Genomic DNA, 19154 nt, shown 5'->3' with positions numbered 1-19154 from the left:
ATAATAATAAAAAAACAAAAACAATAATACAATATAAAAAAATAAAATATTTTCCATATAAATTAAAAACATTCTTTGCGGAATGCAAAGCCATACTGATCGCATTTATAGCGTAGTGTTTTGCCAAGTTGCGGTGGACCACAGTAGAATACCGTCACCTTGCCCTTCTTCTGCGCCTGCAGCTGTTTAAAGACTTTATCCCAGTTCGGACGACCGGCATTTGTGCGTGTCTTCAGACCAGTAATGAGATCCCGCTTGCCCTGAAACCAAGAGAATACAATTATAGATGAAACAAAGTGAAAGTAAAACGCTAACCTTTTCATGTAGTAAATCTAAAGCCAGCTGGAGTCCAACTGCCTTCATATCGGTGCGCTGAAGTGCACTAGTTATATACATGTGCATATCGAGGAATCTGAATAAAGAATGAAAAACATTATTATCTTCAAGTAAATTCACTTTCAAAATATAAAATTACCTCTCCATTGGCCCGCCCAACTCTGCCTGTTCGATTTCCAGCTGTGATAATAGATTAACAAACCACTCGAATGAGCGCTGATCGCGGTTGATCCAAAAGAAGTCCACTTTACGCAGATTCATCACCGTTTTCGGTATGTCACTAGCCCACTCATAGTGACAACGTGGACAGGTGTGTCGAGCCTTCCAGTAACGATGCATTATGGATTGCAAAATAGATGCGAACGGCGTGACACCGATACCAGTGCCGATGAGCACAGCATGTTGAGCACCAAATATATGACTCGACGGCGCACCATACGGTCCATCGATGAAGATCTTTACACAAGTAGGAAAAAACAAGCCGTTGTTAATATCTTCGATTCACATACATATATGCGTTAAGCATATGTGTAAAATAGTGTTCAAATCCCAAACCTCTAATACGCCAGCGTCTAATGTAACCTTGCTACCAGAGTTATGGTGGCCCTGTGGTGGTAGGCTGCCATTGCTACCGTGATTTTTGATGGATGTCGAGAGGGAACGCAAGAAGGTCGGTCTGCGGAAACGACCAACTTTAGTTCGCGATGTTGGATCCTTGGGGTGGGAATTCGAAACATGATTTTGTACTTTAGTTAGTGTAACAATTCATGGCCAATTGGAAATTTAGAGTGATTGTTTAAATATCCATATGAACATATATATGATTGACTTGTAGATTTAATACCTTTGTCACTTATTTAAAATTAGTAAAAAAATCTTAATATCGAAAATAAGCTAAGCTTGGTATATTTTGAAGAATGATATAGAATTCATTAGTCTTTAGTAAATTTTAGTGAACTACTAACAAGGTGGTCTATGTATAAGGATTCTACTACTTACTTCCAACGGCTTGGAAACGGTGGCTTCGGAGACCTCAATTACCGTGCCGGTGGTCTTGTCTACTCCATTTCCTTGGTGAAAATAAAGAATTTCGAAAGTAGATATATTTTTAATGATTTTTGGACATTTTTTTCCGACTGATCCTTACCTTTTCCTTCTTCGAGTTCTCTGTATGTATCCTGGCTGCCTGTAATGTAAAATATGAACATTTATTAAATGTGCAATGTAATCTTGTGGTTAATGCATTACCTCTTTGTGTTGTTGTAAAATCTGGCTCGGATTCTTCTAGACTCGGTGTTCTAAAGGCAATTATTGTCGGCTTATTGCGCATGTAACGAAAACTCTGTGCAAGCGACTTATTTTGTGGACTCAAATAGGCTAAACCTCCGCTCTGGAGTCGCGCACGTCGGACACGTGATTCGTCGAAAGACCTTTCCGATTCCGAACGACCGAGCGCTCGTAAACTTGAAAATTGTGGAAAATACAGATCTCGTCGAAACTTGACACATTTAATAATATATTTTGACACTTACGCTTTGAGCCGTTCCTTCTTTTTAGACTTGACGGCTATATCTGGTAGCGAGAGACTCTTTTCGAGCTGTGGTTTACGTGAGTGTAACTTCTGTAAACGTTTGTCCAGTGGCTTTTGTGCTGAGTCCACTTGATCGCCTACAAAACCTTCATTCCAGTGGCCATCCGTCTCATTCTTCGCAGGCACATCTTTGCGTGAGAAGGTACGTTGTAGTGTTTTCTTAATACTGCGTATACGATCTGCGTGTTTTGTTGGCCCACCGTCGTTCTCCATACGTGCATTGGTGTTTTCAATGGCCAATTTCGAAGGTTGCTGTGTGTGTCGCGCGGGTTTGAGTGGAACATTTTGCATTGGACTTTTGTCTTTACTAGGTACTAATACAGAATCATTCGCACCGGGTTTACCATGTAAACGTGCTAGATTTTGTGCAAGGAAATCGATTTGCGGCGTTGCGGATGTTTTTGTTTCGGTTTTGTTGGTAATACGCACAAGGTCGGTGGGTATCGCATGTCGATGCTGTATTATTTCGCCATTTTGCAGTTTCTGCTGCTCCTTCTCGAAATACTGGTACAAACGATTGGTCCACTCGCCTACAGTGCGTATGTGCAGCCACATGTAATCCTCTTGTTCCGGTGCTGAACTAATTGTGAAGGGATGCCATTCATAGTTGGCAATAGCCGGTATATTAACAAAGACATAATCACCAGGACGGAAATTGAAGTTGAATGGACGTTTGATTACCAAATGTATGACTTTGGATGGTAAAAGTAAACCGGAACTGATGTAGGTTTTACCATGTTCACTTTTCATCCAGACAAATCGCAATATACGCTCCACAAAGTACACCAGCCCTGGCACCAAGAACCATTTCCAGAAATTTGGACCATGAAACAGTAGCAGAATCCAAAATGGTATATAAAGCAGATGAGTCCAATAGAAGACTTCGAAGGAACCCTTGCGGCGTACGAATGGCTGCGAGCAAATGAACATTATAAATAGAATGATTAGCAGAGCTAAACCGGTGGGGTTGGCACAGCCCGGAATGAGACCGAACAGCCCTGGACGATCGGTTAGCAGCCATTCGCCAATAGTGTAGTGACCAGCATTGATTTTCGGATCGTTCACCACAATTATAGAGAAATTAAAAAGATGTGCGATGGTGTGAAGCAGACTGAGGATTGACACGACAATGCCCGTAAGTTTGTGGAGATAGATGTGGTTATCCAGTGGTAAGTACGACGAAAGACCCTGTGAACGCAGATATGTGAGTGAATGTCGCAACATGAGCACTAATATCCAGGCGCAATTGAAATTCAAACATTGTCCTGCAGAGGTAAAAACGACAATTAATGTATTTTTATACCTAAGAATCTATTGCGACTAACCACAAGCACGCGCAATTATCACAAAACCATTGCTCGCTCGATATTGAATGGCTCGTGAGATGAAGAGGCATACATTTATGGCAATGTAGATGTAGAGATACGAAACGAAAGCTTGATTGTTTTTCATGTAGGCCAAAGTGAGTTGATGTGGCTTGCCACAGCGCAAGCGCGGGCATTTCGACTTTGGTTTCGGATTCTCCTGCGTCATGGGCACAAGCCAACGATCTATGCTGCATATCAATGGAATTACTTCAATTATTGTGTCAATAATTATTAGGTGTGAAGCTTAGGCTTACGTTATACTGAGATTCTCTAATAATCCACCATGTTTGCATATTTGATTTTTTAAAGCTTCATAAGTGATTTCACCACGATTATATGGATCCGCATCTTCAAACATAGCCGTTGTCAGATCTTCAATCTAAATAGGTAAACGTTTGATAAAAAATATTCATTTACGACCACTTAGAACCCTTACTTGTTCTTCGGAGAATTCCATACCATTTTCATCCATGCAGGCGCGTATCACATCATGCAATTCTTTATGCTGTATCAGCCCGTCACCTTAGGACAATATAAATGTATTTAAGGAATATATGTAAATATATATTATAGAACTCATCGTGTACTCATTGATTTGAGCACTCTCATTCAGAAATACTTTCTCTAAAATAGATGTTCCAGGTAAGGATAAAACTTCGGTATATTATTTATTATTTATTTTGTTAAAAATATCAGCTCAAGTCTATAATTGCCAAACCATAATTGAAATTTATATTTAGGACATGTCTTCAAGGAGTAGATTTAGGACTTTTAGATTTATAGAATATGGTCTAACTTACAAAACCAGTATTTTTATTGGTGGGGCATTATCTTATTAAAGGTGGAGAATTCTGAACTGCCGTTTCCAAGTGAAATCCCGAAAACTCCAATAACACTGTTAATGAGTTCAACTTCATATTATTAACCTATGGAGGATCTAACAAGTTTTGAAGGGCCAATGGATTTTATGAGAAGTTTTTTCTTAACAGAAATTTGGTCAGAGGTTTAATATTTTATATTAGAATTCCTCTGCTGAGGTTAGAACCCTCAATCCGGACATATGGCAGACAAGAACTTACTGAACTCTAAACTGATTACGGTCGTAAATTTTCAAATAAAGTTCATCGTTTTCGCTCTATGATTCACCAGACTTGTTTCTGGCCGCCTACCAAATAAGATTTGATTTGAGAAACACACTTACCATCGATATCGTATACTTTGAATAGGAAACGTATTTTATCATCCGCTGACTGGCCGGAGAATTGATGTATAGCATCAATGAACTCTTGCAATGATATCGAACCGGAGTTATCCTTGTCGAAAATTTGAAAGACACGATCGGTAAAGAATGGCTGAGTTGAGTGACATTCACATACAACCAACGAATCAACACACCATTCACATCAGCAAGAAGAAAGGCAATGAAAAAGAAATAAATTCAAGATGTATAGTCTAAAAATGCAAGGTAGTTGTTGCTAATTTCTCACGTTTTTCGATGTGACTATCTTCTGGAATTCTTCGCGTCGAATCTCCCGTTCATTGCCTACAGTGCTGCGAAATAGTTGCTCCAGACGCACCAGGGAGCTCTTATCAAAACCGGTGCGTGGCCTAAGAACGTAATGGGAAAAATAAAATGCGAGGCGGCAAGTGAAGTTGTTGATGTGTTAAGTTGATGCACTCACAGAGGTACATACATAATTGTATGCAAGTGCTAGAGGTAAATATTTGCGTATGGTTGGGCAGACAGACATGAGTGGCGGTCAGTAAAGGTGAAGAAAACATTTTCGGTTAGTTGAGCTTGTGTAATAAATTATAGATTAATTAAAGATTGCGGCTATTGGACGCTGACTGATTAATGGAGCGGCGAATCGTGTGCTTATTGCGCTCACGGCCTCAGATGCTACAGTTACACCTTTGCATACACTCGTACGAGTACACAGTGCGCAATGCATCTACCACGATCATGTAAGCGAACAACTCTTTTTTTATTTGACATTATGGAAATGAAAGCCGAAAGCGAGCGAGTGAATGTTTCTGCATTAGATTTTGCATTTCCATTTGCATTTGCTCTTGGCGTGGCGTGCTAATCGATTTGTTTGCAATTTGTAAGTGTTCAGCACGCACCACATTCGCACACTCGTGCGAATAGCTGTAATAGCGTCAAAATGTGTTGCACATTGCCAAATGTTGCGCTAAATATTTGTTTCGCTTGCAATGGGGATCTGGCGTTCTGTCTGCGCCAACGCTTTCGCTGAAGTGTGGCCGTGGGATACTTACCGTGAATTGGTCAGGTGTGAAATGAATTCCATTATTTGATTTGTGGATATCAGATTCGTGCCATCGACATCGATCAGACGGTATAATTTATCCAGAATCTGTATGCGGAAGAAAGAAGTAAGTCGTATAGTTTTTTTGGTGTCCTTGAGCTTTGTAATTATGGGTTATAAAAATGTGTAAATTATGGGCTATAAAAATGTGAGCATATACAGCACACGTGGGATACTTCAGGTGGATAATAAAATAACAAGCAATCAATTTACTTACACCACGCGCTTGCCAAATTTCTGTAAAGTTTTTCGGTGTGATCTTACTATTTTCGCCACAAATCACATATGCCACAGACTCGAGTTGTTCGGCGAAATCCATTTGTCTATCATCACTGTGAATTGAAGCAAAACATTGTATTTAGAGTAGAGTAGGTGGTTGTTTGTAAATAATGTATTCCATTTAAGCAAACAATTTACTTTTAACACAAAATTTAGCAAATGAGTAAGCAGCAGACGTCCTACATGTTCTACAGTATTTGCAACGTTAGCTTTTAAAAAATATTTTTATATAAAGCACATGTGGGTATCCTCTTCTGAGGAAATTGCTTACACATATTTTTATTTTATTTTTTTTAATTATACGTAAATATATGTATATGTATAGGAGTAAGTATTGTATTTTGAACAATGCCTTGATTGTTTTTAAAGATGTCTTTCTTAAGTTGATTCAACCAGTGCTGAGATTTGTGTGAATTATTCCTTTTACAATGATGTTTTGAGATCCTACGACATCTTAGAAAACTTGTAAGATGCAGGCATCAATCAAAATAAAGTAGTATAGATGCTTGTTTCAGGTTTAGAGAGATAGCGAAAACTAGTAAAAGCTCCTATAGATCTACTCAATATATTATGGTTCGACGTTAGATTCGTAAAACTATTTCAGTTGCTTGTAACCACAAGATCACAATGTGGATAACTGTAAAAAACCCTCTTAATGAATTTCTTTCAATATCGAAACTGAAATATCTACTCTAAGGAAACGAGCCATCAGTCGATCGAGGCCATAATAAAACTGACTGAGAGAATTCAATAATAAATTCTGGAACGATATGCTTGAGTTTATTAATTTTTGATTAGAGATCCTGAAAAATAATGACATGAGAAGTTAGTTTGAACAATATTTTTTTTACTTATATTAAAAGTGTCTATTGAGGATTCACATTTTTACCCAAAGGCTTCTTGCTTTTCGGATTTTGAAATATTTTTTACTTTCAATCAAGGCGACTAACTGGAAGTGTTTGTGAACATGTACACATATGTTGATTAATAAAGCAACTAAAAGTTGAAAACAACAACAAAGCGAATAAAGGTGTCTGGAGCGCATGCACAGGTCACGGAAACTTATGTTTTTGTTGTAAGCAGTAGGAGGAAGCCGTGTGGCACGCAGCATTGTTGCGCCACGAATATGTGCCCGAAGCTAGAAAGAGCGCACAAAGACACAAATACACATGTATATATATTGTCCACAGGGTAGCGCTCATGTTGTTATTTTATCACAACTTTTACAGGCGCGTTAATACTTGACACCAAACATATGTAAATCAAAAGCAGCACTTGTACAACAACATATGACAACGACTTGCACACAATTGTTTATAATTACCAAGAATCTGCGTATGTTGAGTCCAAAGGACTGCATGAAAAAAAGGTTTTGAAGTTAATTTAACTCATAACAATATATGTACGTGTTTAGTCTTAAAAATTTGTATGAAATTATCAAATTCTTATACTCACGTTAGACGACCTTTCAAATGTTCAATCCAACGATCCTGCACCAAATAACCGTTGCCTTCGAGATCGAAGAGATGGAAAAACTTTTGTTGGAATTCCTGTTGGGAAAAATGAAAATGCAATAAAATAAATTACTTATAAGTTGTTTTATATAGTAGTGTAATAGATCTAGATAACGCTAAACCTATTTCCAGAATTAGTTGCAGTGAACTAAATATATTTCGAACACCTTTGCAACAGACTTCCACTAATACAATGTTGACTATTTGCGAAGAAAAACTACATTTTCTCCGAATACTGATTGAAAATACCTAAATTCTATATAGAAAGTAATATGCGAGTCTCGTACAAATGTTCTTGGATTATTTTAGAACCGCCTTAATATGCACAGATAGAAGTGTCCGTGCACCTTTATACCGCCTACTATTTCGCGAATCGAACATAGGGTCTGCCGAAAAATATTTCCATAAACAAATCTACTGAAGTACGTTCGTTTGATCATATCTTAAATTTATTATACCATAATACGCAAAATACTATATACTATAATACTATAATATATACAAAAAATGTGTTTAAATACTTTTCATTTAACTATGTACTAAAGAATTTTGCAATTTTCTTTTAACGTTTTATAACTTTATTTGAAATTCATGTGAGTACTATTTATAAACGAATAAATTTGTATTTTATAAGAGTTCATTATAAAAACAACAATTAACTGAAAAGTGATTGAAAGTTAGAATAATGCAAATTCAAGTTACATGTAAGCTCCTCATTATGCACATGAGACAAACACATTACTAGTTACAAGTTACTAAAATATGCTAGAAGCAGCAAAAGGCCGGTTGTTAATGCGTTTTCCTGCTAATTCACTCCATGTGATATATGATTATAAACAAATGAAAAACTACATTCCAGTGAAATTAATCTATAAATCTATTGTATATAATTAGTATGAGTCCCATGCCCAACTGGTCTTTTTGGATCGTCTTTTTCTCATTCCAGCAACTAGTATTTTTACTTAGAATTAGAGGTCTATAGATAGTACGATATTAGACTGTTGGGCGATTTTTCCTTATCTCAGTTATCAAAAGAATGACTGTTGGAAATGTGTAATTGAGATTGAGTTCTACAGCTGAATAACTGCGTGGAATAATAAAATCTTCACTGCCTGCCTGTTATTTGAAAACAGATCTCAAAGAAGCGGCACTACTGACCTGACGTGTATAACTTTTATTTTTTTCACAGTGAAAATTTCATCGAATATAATCATCGCATCATAATATATCATTACTTATCCTCAAATGGCATACCCCTTAAATGTACGTAATCAGCAGCTTTACGGAACTTTTAGCATATGCTTAACTGTTTAATGATTTTACATATTTGTTAATAAAATGATTACAGGTGAATATAAACAACGATTAATGCAAATATTTTAAATAATTTACATTAATTACACTGCCTGCCTGTTATTTGAAAACAGATCTCAAAGAAGCGGCACTACTGACCTGACGTGTATAACTTTTATTTTTTTCACAGTGAAAATTTCATCGAATATAATCATCGCATCATAATATATCATTACTTATCCTCAAATGGCATACCCCTTAAATGTACGTAATCAGCAGCTTTACGGAACTTTTAGCATATGCTTAACTGTTTAATGATTTTACATATTTGTTAATAAAATGATTACAGGTGAATATAAACAACGATTAATGCAAATATTTTAAATAATTTACATACTAGAGATAATATCGTGAAGAAGCTAGCTGATTAATTGCATGATTGTATTGACAGGCTTTTCATTAGTGAAAATAGCTTTTGTGTTTTAAAGTCTGCTGGAGAACTTTTGTTTCATTTAATAAGTAATACACGTCAATCCCACCCTCTAATATACAATGTTTGTCTAAATTTTTATAAATCGGCCGTCAGAGTTTCGTTAAAATATTTTTTTTTTACTTTCTTTTTACTTTCTTTCTAGACCGTTAGACGAAGCTGAAGCTGTAGCTGAATCGAAAATTCCTGTTATTCTGAACATATCAATAAAAATTGAGGTGTAAATATCTTCATCTCAATCCGCTATTACTGCTTAATGATTGCCATACTTGTTGTCATCAAATTTATGGTGATTAAAAATAAGTAAACAAAAATTGAAATGAGGGCCAAAATGAGAAACCTGTTTTAAAATATTTAGCCACCGCTTAGCGTAACCCAAAATATTTATTAACCGGCTCTACTGTTTTGAATCCCTGCAATACTGGCTGCTCTTCGATTTCATTCATTTTTGTTGTTTTGTGACACATATCAACCAAAAATTTACATTATTAATGCGTAGAAATGTACATACATATCTATATGCTAATTTGGGCCGATTACATTCATAAAACACATACATGCATGTCGCTGTATTGAAGAAAACCTCGAAAAACGAACATCTATGTGACCTAATTTAGCAAAACAATAAAAATCGATATCAAATTAAGGTGTAGAGCAGATCTACAAGGCGTTCGAGTTGCATAAAGTTCAACTATTATCAGTCGTGGAACTCACCTTTTCCAGCACCAATTTCCGGAATGCCTCGCGAGTGTGCTTGCCCTCGGCGAGCAGTGCGCTGCACTCGGATATGAGTAGCCAGCGTAGTTTTTCACGTCTCGCCTCCACTTCCATCGCGCTGGAGTTCTTATCTAAATTGAGGTTGTAGCGGTCAATGTATCGGGCCACGTGAGATTGCTCTTCGCTTATCTCTTCCAATTGTGCCGAGGTAGTTGGTTCCGCCAGCTGCACGTTGCTGAGGGAGGTGGTAAATGTTTTCCTTGTCGCTGACGCGGAGGACGGGTCTGCATTTGCAGACACTATTGATTGTGTTTTGCTTAGTGGGTTGTGCAGTTGTTGTTGCTGTGCTATCGTTGTTGTCGCTTGTTCAATGTTGTTGTCCAATTCAAGCACAGCAGGTGATACGCTAACAATGTTAGCTGCTACTGTTGTTGTAGCAGTTGCGTTGATATTAGGTAATTTATGCACTTGCACCTTATCAAATTCATCGCTGATATCTATTTCTTGCGCTCTCACATTTGGCACTGCACCAACGCCGCCAGCAGCTCTGTCGAGGCGCTTCACTTTCTGTGGTGGCTGCCGAAGATTTATTTGCTTGCTGCTTGTGCTGATCTCATTGTGGCTCGTTGGAGGTGGGCTATATGACTCTGGATGGCGATCTCGAGCGCCGTGCAATTGCTCCAGATATTGTGCCGCCTGCAGCAGCACGTGATTTACGGCGGTTAGCTCCTCCTCGGTAACAGAGCTGGGCGCTGTTAATTCACTGTTGTTGTGATTGTGGGCCTCGCTACTGTCATTACCTGCACCGGTTGTGGTGGTGGTGCTGGTTTGCGTCGCGGCGGGTGTTTCACTGAAAGGCAGGTCATCCGAGAATGAAACCTTCTTGGGTGATCGCGTTGGTGTGGGCGGCACCTCCAGCGATTTAATGGAGGACACAGAGCCGCGGGGGTTCTCATTAGAGGTTTGATTCTTGAGATTAGAGTCCATTTTGGAGATTTCAATGTTTATCTCAGTGTAGGAAGGTATTCTCTATTATTTTATTAACACATTTGCACTAGAATAATCGTTTTGAATATATGTTTTTAGTATCAAGTAGGCCTCATCGGTGTAATGCTGAGAACTGTGAATACAATTTATTTCATTTTTTATTTTTATCTAATTAAATACACATTTTTTTTAAATTATCATAAAACATTTTTTTTAATTTCAATTATTTTTTTTACTATAAATTGATTGATCAGTAGTAAACTAGATTAATCTTTGTCTGTACATTTATTACTTTTTAAAATCATTTTTAATTAATTTTTTTGTTTTCCTTTCGTTTAAAATATGTTATTATTTTTTTCTGGGAAATTTAAGTTTTTTAGAACATCATAGCACTGAATTTAATTTTTAGGGGCGTTACTGGCTCACAATAAGCGCGTAAAGACTTTTCGAATAAAACTTCGCTCACATTGCATAAAATTGTATTCGTTACCAAATTCATTACATAATTAATATTCATACAAATTCACTACAAGTGGCACTAGTAAAGATTAAGCCGTATCGAACGTGACTTTTTGTGAATACCGTACATTTGTGCCTCGATCAGGGTATTTCGTTTGAAATGTTTACGGTATTATTAAACTTTGCTACGCTTCTATGCTTGGAAAATATTCGGTTTCGAAAATATTATTGCACAACTAGTTACATTTGAAGATTTAATTTCTATTTCGTCATATGCGAACTGCCAAAAATTGACAATTCACTGCGCGTCATTAATTATTTCTTTTTAAGATCGTATACCGATACGCCTCATGTAATTTGTTATTTTTTGTAGTTTAAACTTTCTACGTCACTTTGCTTAATCTTCAAGAAATCCAAACATATTTGTTTTTATGAATAGTTGTCAACATACAGCGATCGTAAATTGAATGTGGGAGCCGAAACAGATTTTTTTGCTAATTAGTTTTTTGAGATGACAACTGAGTCGGATTTTCAGAAAACCTTTGTATATGTTGTTGTTTATTAATTTTTTTTAATACTTTTTCCATAACACAAATATCGTCAGTTCTAAAATAACGGCGTAAACTTTTTCAAAACGAGAAATACTCAGCACAGCAAAAATTGCCAAAAGGCATCGGATAAATTTCGTACGGAGAATGTTGTTTCAAAATTCCTAGGCCCTTATTATTTTTATTTTGTTTTTCATGAATCTTGTTGAACTCGTACAAGTTGAAAAATTGTCTTATAGCATTATAGGCAGTTCCTTCATTTAGTGAAACTTGAAATATTTTAAAAAATCACTTAAAACAGTATATTAGTTTTGTTTTGAAGATCTTTTTTCAAAAAGTGAATTTAAATTTAAAATTTTATTTTCAAAGCTTTTTTTATTTTAACCGAATTTAACTAGTAGTCTCAGAAACCTTAAATCAATTATATATATGCTTTTTCTACTGGAAAATAACAAGCAAAGGGTTTTAGATTAAGGATTCTAGATTAAGAAGTACAAAGTTCAAGTCGCAATGAATATCGTATAAAACTTGTAATTTTCAAAAAAATTGATCGTCTGCAATGAGATCAACTCAGCAGAGAACCACTCAATTGATATCAACTTGACATTACAGTTATTTTATAATCCAATTGTGCAAAATATTAAAGCTGATTTTCAAGTTAAAAATATTTCACAACGTTTTTGATTTTTTTTAATATTCATATTTTATGCCACGCAAATATACACAATTCTTAGAAGGCAAAGCAAATAAAAAATTATTTTTGTAAAGGTTTTATTGTGGTTCAAAACGTGTTTAATTTTGATTTACATAACATCTTTAGACTTTTAAAACAATAAGCACCAAAATTACAATAATTTTTTTGAATTAACTTTCAGCTTTTCTCATTTTAGAAAAATCACTTTTCAACGTATGATTTGAAAATTTTCAAGGTTAATTGCATTTCTTTAATAATTTTATAACATTTTCACATTTCATTTTCACTTCGCGCTTTTCGAAATTTTTGTACGCACTTGTTTGTAACGGCTGCCGTCCTTGGGCAGGATGTCTAGGAACAGGTTTTCGCCAATATTGAACGCACGCACATCATCTAATTGCTTATGTATACACAGGCCTAAAACGAAGCCAAAAAGTTAAAAAGCGAAAACCGAACAAACACAATCGCGCACGTATTCAGCGCAACTTGCGGACTCGTACTGAAAGTGAAAACGAACTCACAATTCACAATTCCACCGAGCAGCAACGCATATGACGGCGGTGGCTGGGGTGGCAACGGTGATTCCGGCCCCTCAATAAAATCGCACACACGCGCTCACTAATGCAGACGCCACGCAATACTTCACGCTCAGTTCGAGTGAGCTCAGCACTGGCGTTCGAGTGGAAATGCACTTCGCATGCAAGTTGCAACTTCTTGCGTTCCACACGCATGCAACGCTGACTGCCGAACTCAATGGATGGATGCTGGCTGCCAGCCGATTGGACACCAACACGACTCGACCGGAGACTTCAAGGAGCCAATCGTTTGTTGATGCACGATTGGTGCACGTCGTTGTCGCGTTCGTTCGTTAGCAATCGCATAACATTGGGACGCATGCGCCTTCGCCTGTGCGCTATTCGTATTAACACGCGATGTAGAGTGCAAGGTGAATAACAATTAAACAAAATTGTATAAAATGCGTTGGCGCGGGGATTTAAAAAACACACAACGAAAATAAAAATTACTTGTTGTTGTTGCGCTATGTTCTTAGCTGTTTACGGTTGTTTTGATAATAATATTATTAAAGCAAATATTCGTAGCGAAACGAATTGCTGCGCTGGATCCGGCGCGTACTGGCAATTAAAACGTACTGAACGTCCGGTTGTCGGTGAACTACCACTTGCCTGGCAGTCAACACGGTTAGAGCAACAAAATACGAGCTGTGCGAAATTGGATTGTTTCGTTAAACGCTTTTAACTGTTTCACATTATACACGTACATAAACATAGCGAAGTTCTCGTATTGATGGCGGTTTTAATATATTGTTTTTGTTTTCTAAATTTGCTGCGTATGGGTGCTTTGAAGATTTTTGTTTCTCAATAAATTTTAGTATTTGTATTGAAGGGTCGAGAATGAACAAGTGTGTGTGCTAGCTATTTGCGATTCAATAAAGGTGAAATTAAGAAAAAAATAAACATATAATTTAAAAAACAGTAAATACTTAAAATGGAACAAAGAAAACTAATGTCGTGTAATAAATTCTAACTCGTTTATTGCGACTCAATTATAAATTTAAGGGTTTCTCACGGCTGCATTTCGGGGTTTCCTTTGAATAAAATATGAATTCTTGAATGAAATTGAATGAAATTAGTTTGTATAAACAAATGGATAATTTATAATATTAACAGCAGTTATATTCGGGTTAGAAGAAGAAGAAGAATTTTTAGTAATTATTATCCGTGAATAGTTAAAATAATTTTCAAAGAATGTAAGCTTTTTTTCGATTTGCACATAAACTCTTAAATCAATAGTTTTGTTTTTTTTTCTTAATAAAATCAAAAATCGAGTTTTAGAAATAATTGAAAATAATTTCGAAAAATATAAAGAAATTGTTTGGTGCAAAATCGATTTGATTAGAAATATTTTGAAGTTTTGCATTTCTGTATCTCCAAATGGTGATTAAAAATGAAGTCAGAAGTATTCCATTCATACGAATATACATACATACATACATATGTATGTTTGTTTGTATACAATGAAGTAATATCACTAGACAAGATTGATTCATAAATCGAAAGTTTAACCTACACACATTCATCGTGAGTATTATTAATATTTTGCTATACATATGTGTGTATGTATGTATGAATATCTGGTTGTTCACTTCCGAGTAATGAATGCTATTACGTGCCAATGCTTGTTTATGAAATTGTTAAAAATGTTTAAAAATCGACACATACAGACATACATACAGACGCATATTGTACGAACAGTTTGTAGTCGCTTGTAATAATTCTTATTGCCGGATTTTTTTCTTGCTAAATTAATAAACAATTTATAAATAGCCGTGTACAGCTAATTAAACATCTGTTGTCCAATAATTTAGTTGCTTCGAAGATATTTGTATCAGTTACGCATTGCATTTTTCCCACAAATTCTTGTGGTAACTATTTTTGAAATTCAGTTGAGTTGAATTATTGTTAAAACTATAAATTTTGCTTTTCTATATCGCTGCTTACTTGTTCACTGAGTTGCTTTGATAAGGCGTTTTTTTATGTTTTTGGCGGCGCTTAAATTAACATTTGGTAATTTGTCGGTTTTGACGTTGTGTAATTTAGAATTTGTTTATATCTCGACACGCTCGTTTGCTCTGCCACTGGCGGTTGGCTGTTTCTGCTACGTATTTCTAACTCATAAATTTATTGACAGGTATGCACACATGACTAAATATTGAACAAGTAAGGAAAGGCTAAGTTCGGGTGCAACCGAACATTTTATACTCTCGCAATTTATTTAGAGATTTACCTATATTTCCGGTGAAAAATTACCCTTAGGCACTAAGTTTTTCATGTTTGATATCAGGGGCCTTGAAAAGTCATGGTTCGATTTTGACAATTTTTCCACAAGTGATGTCACAGCTCAAATACAATATTTGTGTAAAGTTTTATTTCGCTTTCTTTATCAGTTCCTTATGTATACATTATAAAGTAAACGAATCAGAAGGATTCAAAATTGAGTTATATGGGAAGTAGGCGTAGTTGTGAACCGATTTCGCCCATATTCCACCAGTGTAATCAGGGTCTCAAGAAAATATTATATACCGAATTTCATTGAAATATGTCGAGTAGTTCTTGGGATATGGTTTTTGACCCATAAGTGGGCGACGCCACGCCCATTTTCCATTTTGTAAAAAAATCTCAGTGCAGCTTCCTTCTGCCATTTCTTATGTAAAATTTGGTGTTTCTGGTGTTTCTAACCTTTGTATGGGAGGTGGGCGTGGTTATTATCCGAGATATTTCATTTATTACCTGTATAAGGAAATGGCTAAAAGAAACGACTGCAGAAAGTTTGGTTTATATAGCTTTATTGGTTTGCAAGATATATACAAAAAAACCTATTTGGGGGCGGGGTCAGGCCCACTTTTCCAAAAAAATTACATTCAAATGTGCCCCTCCCTAATGCGATCCTATGTTCAAAATTTTATTTTCATAACTTTATTTATGGCTTAGTTATAGCTCTTTATGTGTTTTTGGTTGTCGCCATTTTGTGGGCGTGGCAGTGGTCTGATTCCGCCCATCTTCGAACTTAGCCTTCTTATGGTGCCAAGGAACACGTGTTCCAAGTTTCATTAAGATATCTCAATTTTTACTCAAGTTACAGCTTGCACGGACGGACAGACAGACATCCGGATTTGAACTTTACTCGTCACCCTGATCACTTTGGTATATATAACCCTATATCTAACTCGTTTAGTTTTAGGACTTACAAACAACGGTTATGTGGACAAAACTATAATACTTAGCAACTTTTGTTGCGAGAGTATAAAAAAAAAACTATTTTATTCTGTGCAACGTGTTGCGAGAATTCGAAAATATGCATGTGCAAATCGCTTTGAATTTTGTTTTTATGTGGGATGTAATTTAATATGGATTAAAGTGAATACTTAAAAAAATATAATTTAATTCATAAAAGGCATTAATCTATTGGTTTCTCTACTTGTTTATCATGTCCAAATGATACCAAAATTTTCAAAAAATATTGCATGATTTAGTTTTATAATTTCTATAAGCTTTGTTTTCTTAAATCGATGATCTTCGAGGAATAATTTTGATTTTTTATGATATAGTCTGCCATTTTAAAAGTTTTTAAGTAGCTACCAGTAGGTCATACACGTGTGGGTTCAATTTACTTTTTTAATTGTTGTATTCGCTACTTATGAGTCAAAATTAATGTTGATTGCACCAGTGCACAAGCTTCGTAAAACATTCCTTTGTTTTTTGCAAGCCAAACAAAAAAAAATGGTTCGAACTCATAAAAAGGTCCCATAAAAGTTGTTATGTATTTTAGTATGAACTGGCTGCTGGAATAAACAAAAATACCATTAAATTAACTGAACAGTTTTTCTTATGGAATAACGAAATGTCTACCGTATAGAGTAAACATTTTTAGCAGCCGAAAAGTACAAATTTATAAATCAGTGCTTAAAAATGCAGACAGTCTATGCGCAGCAGCATCGACACACATAAATCGTATGCCAAAACAATTATAAATTAAAATATAAATCACATACAATAAAGGCCGAAGGTGTAATAATTTACTCGGAGTCAACTAATGGTAAATTTGGCAAAGCTTTCGTATTGGAAATGGAAGCCTTCTCACCATAGTTAATTGTAAATTTGAAAATTTTCCACACTAATTTTGTTTAGTATGGAATGTGAATGAATATAATTTATTTTATGGGAAATTGATCTAATTAATTGAAAAAAACTAGAAATAACCGTCGAATGAGATCAAAAATTCAAGTACGATCGCAAACAATTGAATCCAATAACTTTTCAAGAATCAAAAAAATCGTGATAAGCACTCGACTATGCAGTCTACACACCCTATATGTGCTCACCAACACTTTTACGCGAGAGTGTGTGTTCGTTTCGCCATACGCTAATGTGTTTGCGTGTGGATTTCCGGTATGGTCTGGTGGGCAGTGCTAACGAAAGGCAGCACATTTACACTTTCGCTTTTGGTTTTTATGCTGCTGAAAAAACACCTACAAAAATATTTATTTAACTGCTGGATCTCGAAGCACGCAGCACCATGAGCTAAATCGCCAACAATTTCGGTGCTCCGCATTTACTTAAGTACATACCTGCGCGAGCAAAGCGATATGTAAAATAAAAATCACAAAATAATCATGATATCAAAACATTCAGAATACAATGTAAAAAGGCTTAATTAATAAGCAGCAGCAGCAACAAAAAAGATAAACAAACAAAGTACAAAAGAGGAAACCAGAAATGCCTGTGTTGAGTTGTCGAATGAAGGTCAGCATGCCTCAGCCCTGCTCTTGGCGTCAACACTCACCCAATGCAACGCAGCGGCGGCTTGAAGCACACACCAACACACATGCGCGTTGTTACAGACAGACAGACAGCATCTGACGGTGTTTGGTACGTTTGGGTCGTTGCCGTCGCTGCCGTCGCTGCTAACCGCGCGAAATCAAATGTCGTTGAACTTTTTTTTATTGATTTGACGCAAAAGACGCAAATTTACTTTGTGCACTATCAAAAAAAAGGTATAATAGCAACAAAAACATTTCAGCCGTACTTTTAAGTAGATATTGTTAGATGAAATCCGTGCAGTCATAGCTTTTGTATAGTTTTGGTCATGATTATTACCCGCATGTTGTCAGCTCGAATGTTTGTATGTTTGTATGTATGCAGTTACTGTTGCCAATACAGATATTGATACAAAAAAAATAGATATTGTTGCCAATACAGTTGGTATTCTGCTAATCCCAACTGATCGCGTTTCACCGCATCTTAGCATCGTTTATGCCATTTATGGCGTTTCGTCGATTTCAGCAACTCATTCGTGTGATTCGTTTCGCCTCGCCGTTCTATTGAGTTTTTGTATTTTTGACGCACCGAATTCCGCCACTTATTTGAAGTGTTCGAATTTAAATTTCAAGTGGCAAATGCGGACATTAACTCAAATGGCTTGGCGGCTAAATGGCAGGTTGGGTGATGGATTTTATTGTGTGTGTGTGTCTATTTGCAGAAAGAATAACAAACAAACAGCGATTTTCAAAACAATCGAACGGCTATGTGTTTTAGAGTTGTTAATTATGGCATAAGTACATATGTATGTTTGTATGTACGTACTTTATTTATGGCAATGTATCGGCAGATAAAGCTAAGTAATGAGCTACATAAGATAGCGCTATGTTAATCAGTAATTAAACTGGACAACATAATTCTAGAAAAAATATTAAATCTAATTTATTTTAAATCTTTTATTAATTTATGTTTTTATATTTGTGATTTGATTACCGCCAAGATCATAAAGAAAATGGTTAACTTTGAAAATAATATAATTTATTTCTTTTGATAAATCAAAGTGTGTGAAAGCAAGCATTCCAGCTGTTATGAAAAAAGATCGCTATTTATCATTTTCATTTTTTTTAAAGCACACCGAAAGAAACGATTTCTCTCTAATGCTAAAAGAACACGTGTTTGAATAACCCAATCGGCATATCTAAAGGGGAATGAACAT

The 19154-nt window shown here is 35.8% G+C and overlaps 1 protein-coding gene and 1 long non-coding RNA gene across 7 annotated transcripts in view; one reads left to right on the top strand and one right to left on the bottom strand.

The window, feature by feature from the left end:
- Nucleotide 1: 1 nt before the first annotated feature.
- LOC105221203 (uncharacterized) lies at nt 2-13764 on the bottom strand. 5 transcript variants are annotated; one of them, XM_029046297.2, is made up of 19 exons: nt 13628-13764; nt 9912-11034; nt 7356-7450; nt 7225-7254; nt 5839-5953; nt 5572-5669; nt 4782-4902; nt 4496-4646; nt 3731-3816; nt 3549-3673; nt 3253-3482; nt 1869-3192; nt 1585-1799; nt 1484-1522; nt 1336-1406; nt 892-1050; nt 476-792; nt 316-412; nt 2-260 (listed from the first exon to the last, which is right to left on the bottom strand). In XM_029046297.2, the coding sequence occupies exons 2-19, from the start codon at nt 10899-10901 to the stop codon at nt 63-65; spliced, it is 4461 nt and encodes a 1486-aa protein (XP_028902130.2). In that variant the 5' UTR covers nt 10902-11034; nt 13628-13764; the 3' UTR covers nt 2-62. The 5 variants fall into 5 exon arrangements, with proteins under 5 accessions (XP_028902130.2, XP_028902128.2, XP_054090791.1 ...); XM_029046295.2 differs by lacking the exon at nt 13628-13764 and adding an exon at nt 13124-13260; XM_054234816.1 differs by lacking the exon at nt 13628-13764 and adding an exon at nt 12919-13057.
- LOC114805374 (uncharacterized) overlaps nt 13425-19154 on the top strand; it is a 24599-nt gene continuing 18869 nt past the window's right edge. For both annotated transcript variants that reach the window (XR_003753377.2, XR_008472004.1), the window contains exon 1: nt 13425-13548. This is a non-coding gene — a long non-coding RNA (uncharacterized LOC114805374). The remainder of the gene's footprint in view (nt 13549-19154) is intronic.

The sequence above is a fragment of the Zeugodacus cucurbitae genome, chromosome 6 (assembly GCF_028554725.1).
Source record: "Zeugodacus cucurbitae isolate PBARC_wt_2022May chromosome 6, idZeuCucr1.2, whole genome shotgun sequence".
In the NCBI taxonomy this organism is placed as follows: domain Eukaryota; kingdom Metazoa; phylum Arthropoda; class Insecta; order Diptera; family Tephritidae; genus Zeugodacus; species Zeugodacus cucurbitae.
This window is presented reverse-complemented; position numbering and strand designations above follow the sequence as displayed.

What these genes read in the sequence shown, in the direction of transcription:
- LOC105221203 (XM_029046297.2), bottom strand. Translation starts at nt 10,901, where the DNA reads ATGGACTCTAATCTCAAGAATCAAACCTCTAATGAGAACCCCCGCGGC. An exon ending in CAAAGTATACGATATCGATG is followed by an intron (nt 3,817 to 4,495) that starts GTAAGTGTGTTT and finishes TATTGTCCTAAG; the next exon opens with GTGACGGGCTGATACAGCAT. An exon ending in TTAGAGAATCTCAGTATAAC is followed by an intron (nt 3,483 to 3,548) that starts GTAAGCCTAAGC and finishes ATTGATATGCAG; the next exon opens with CATAGATCGTTGGCTTGTGC.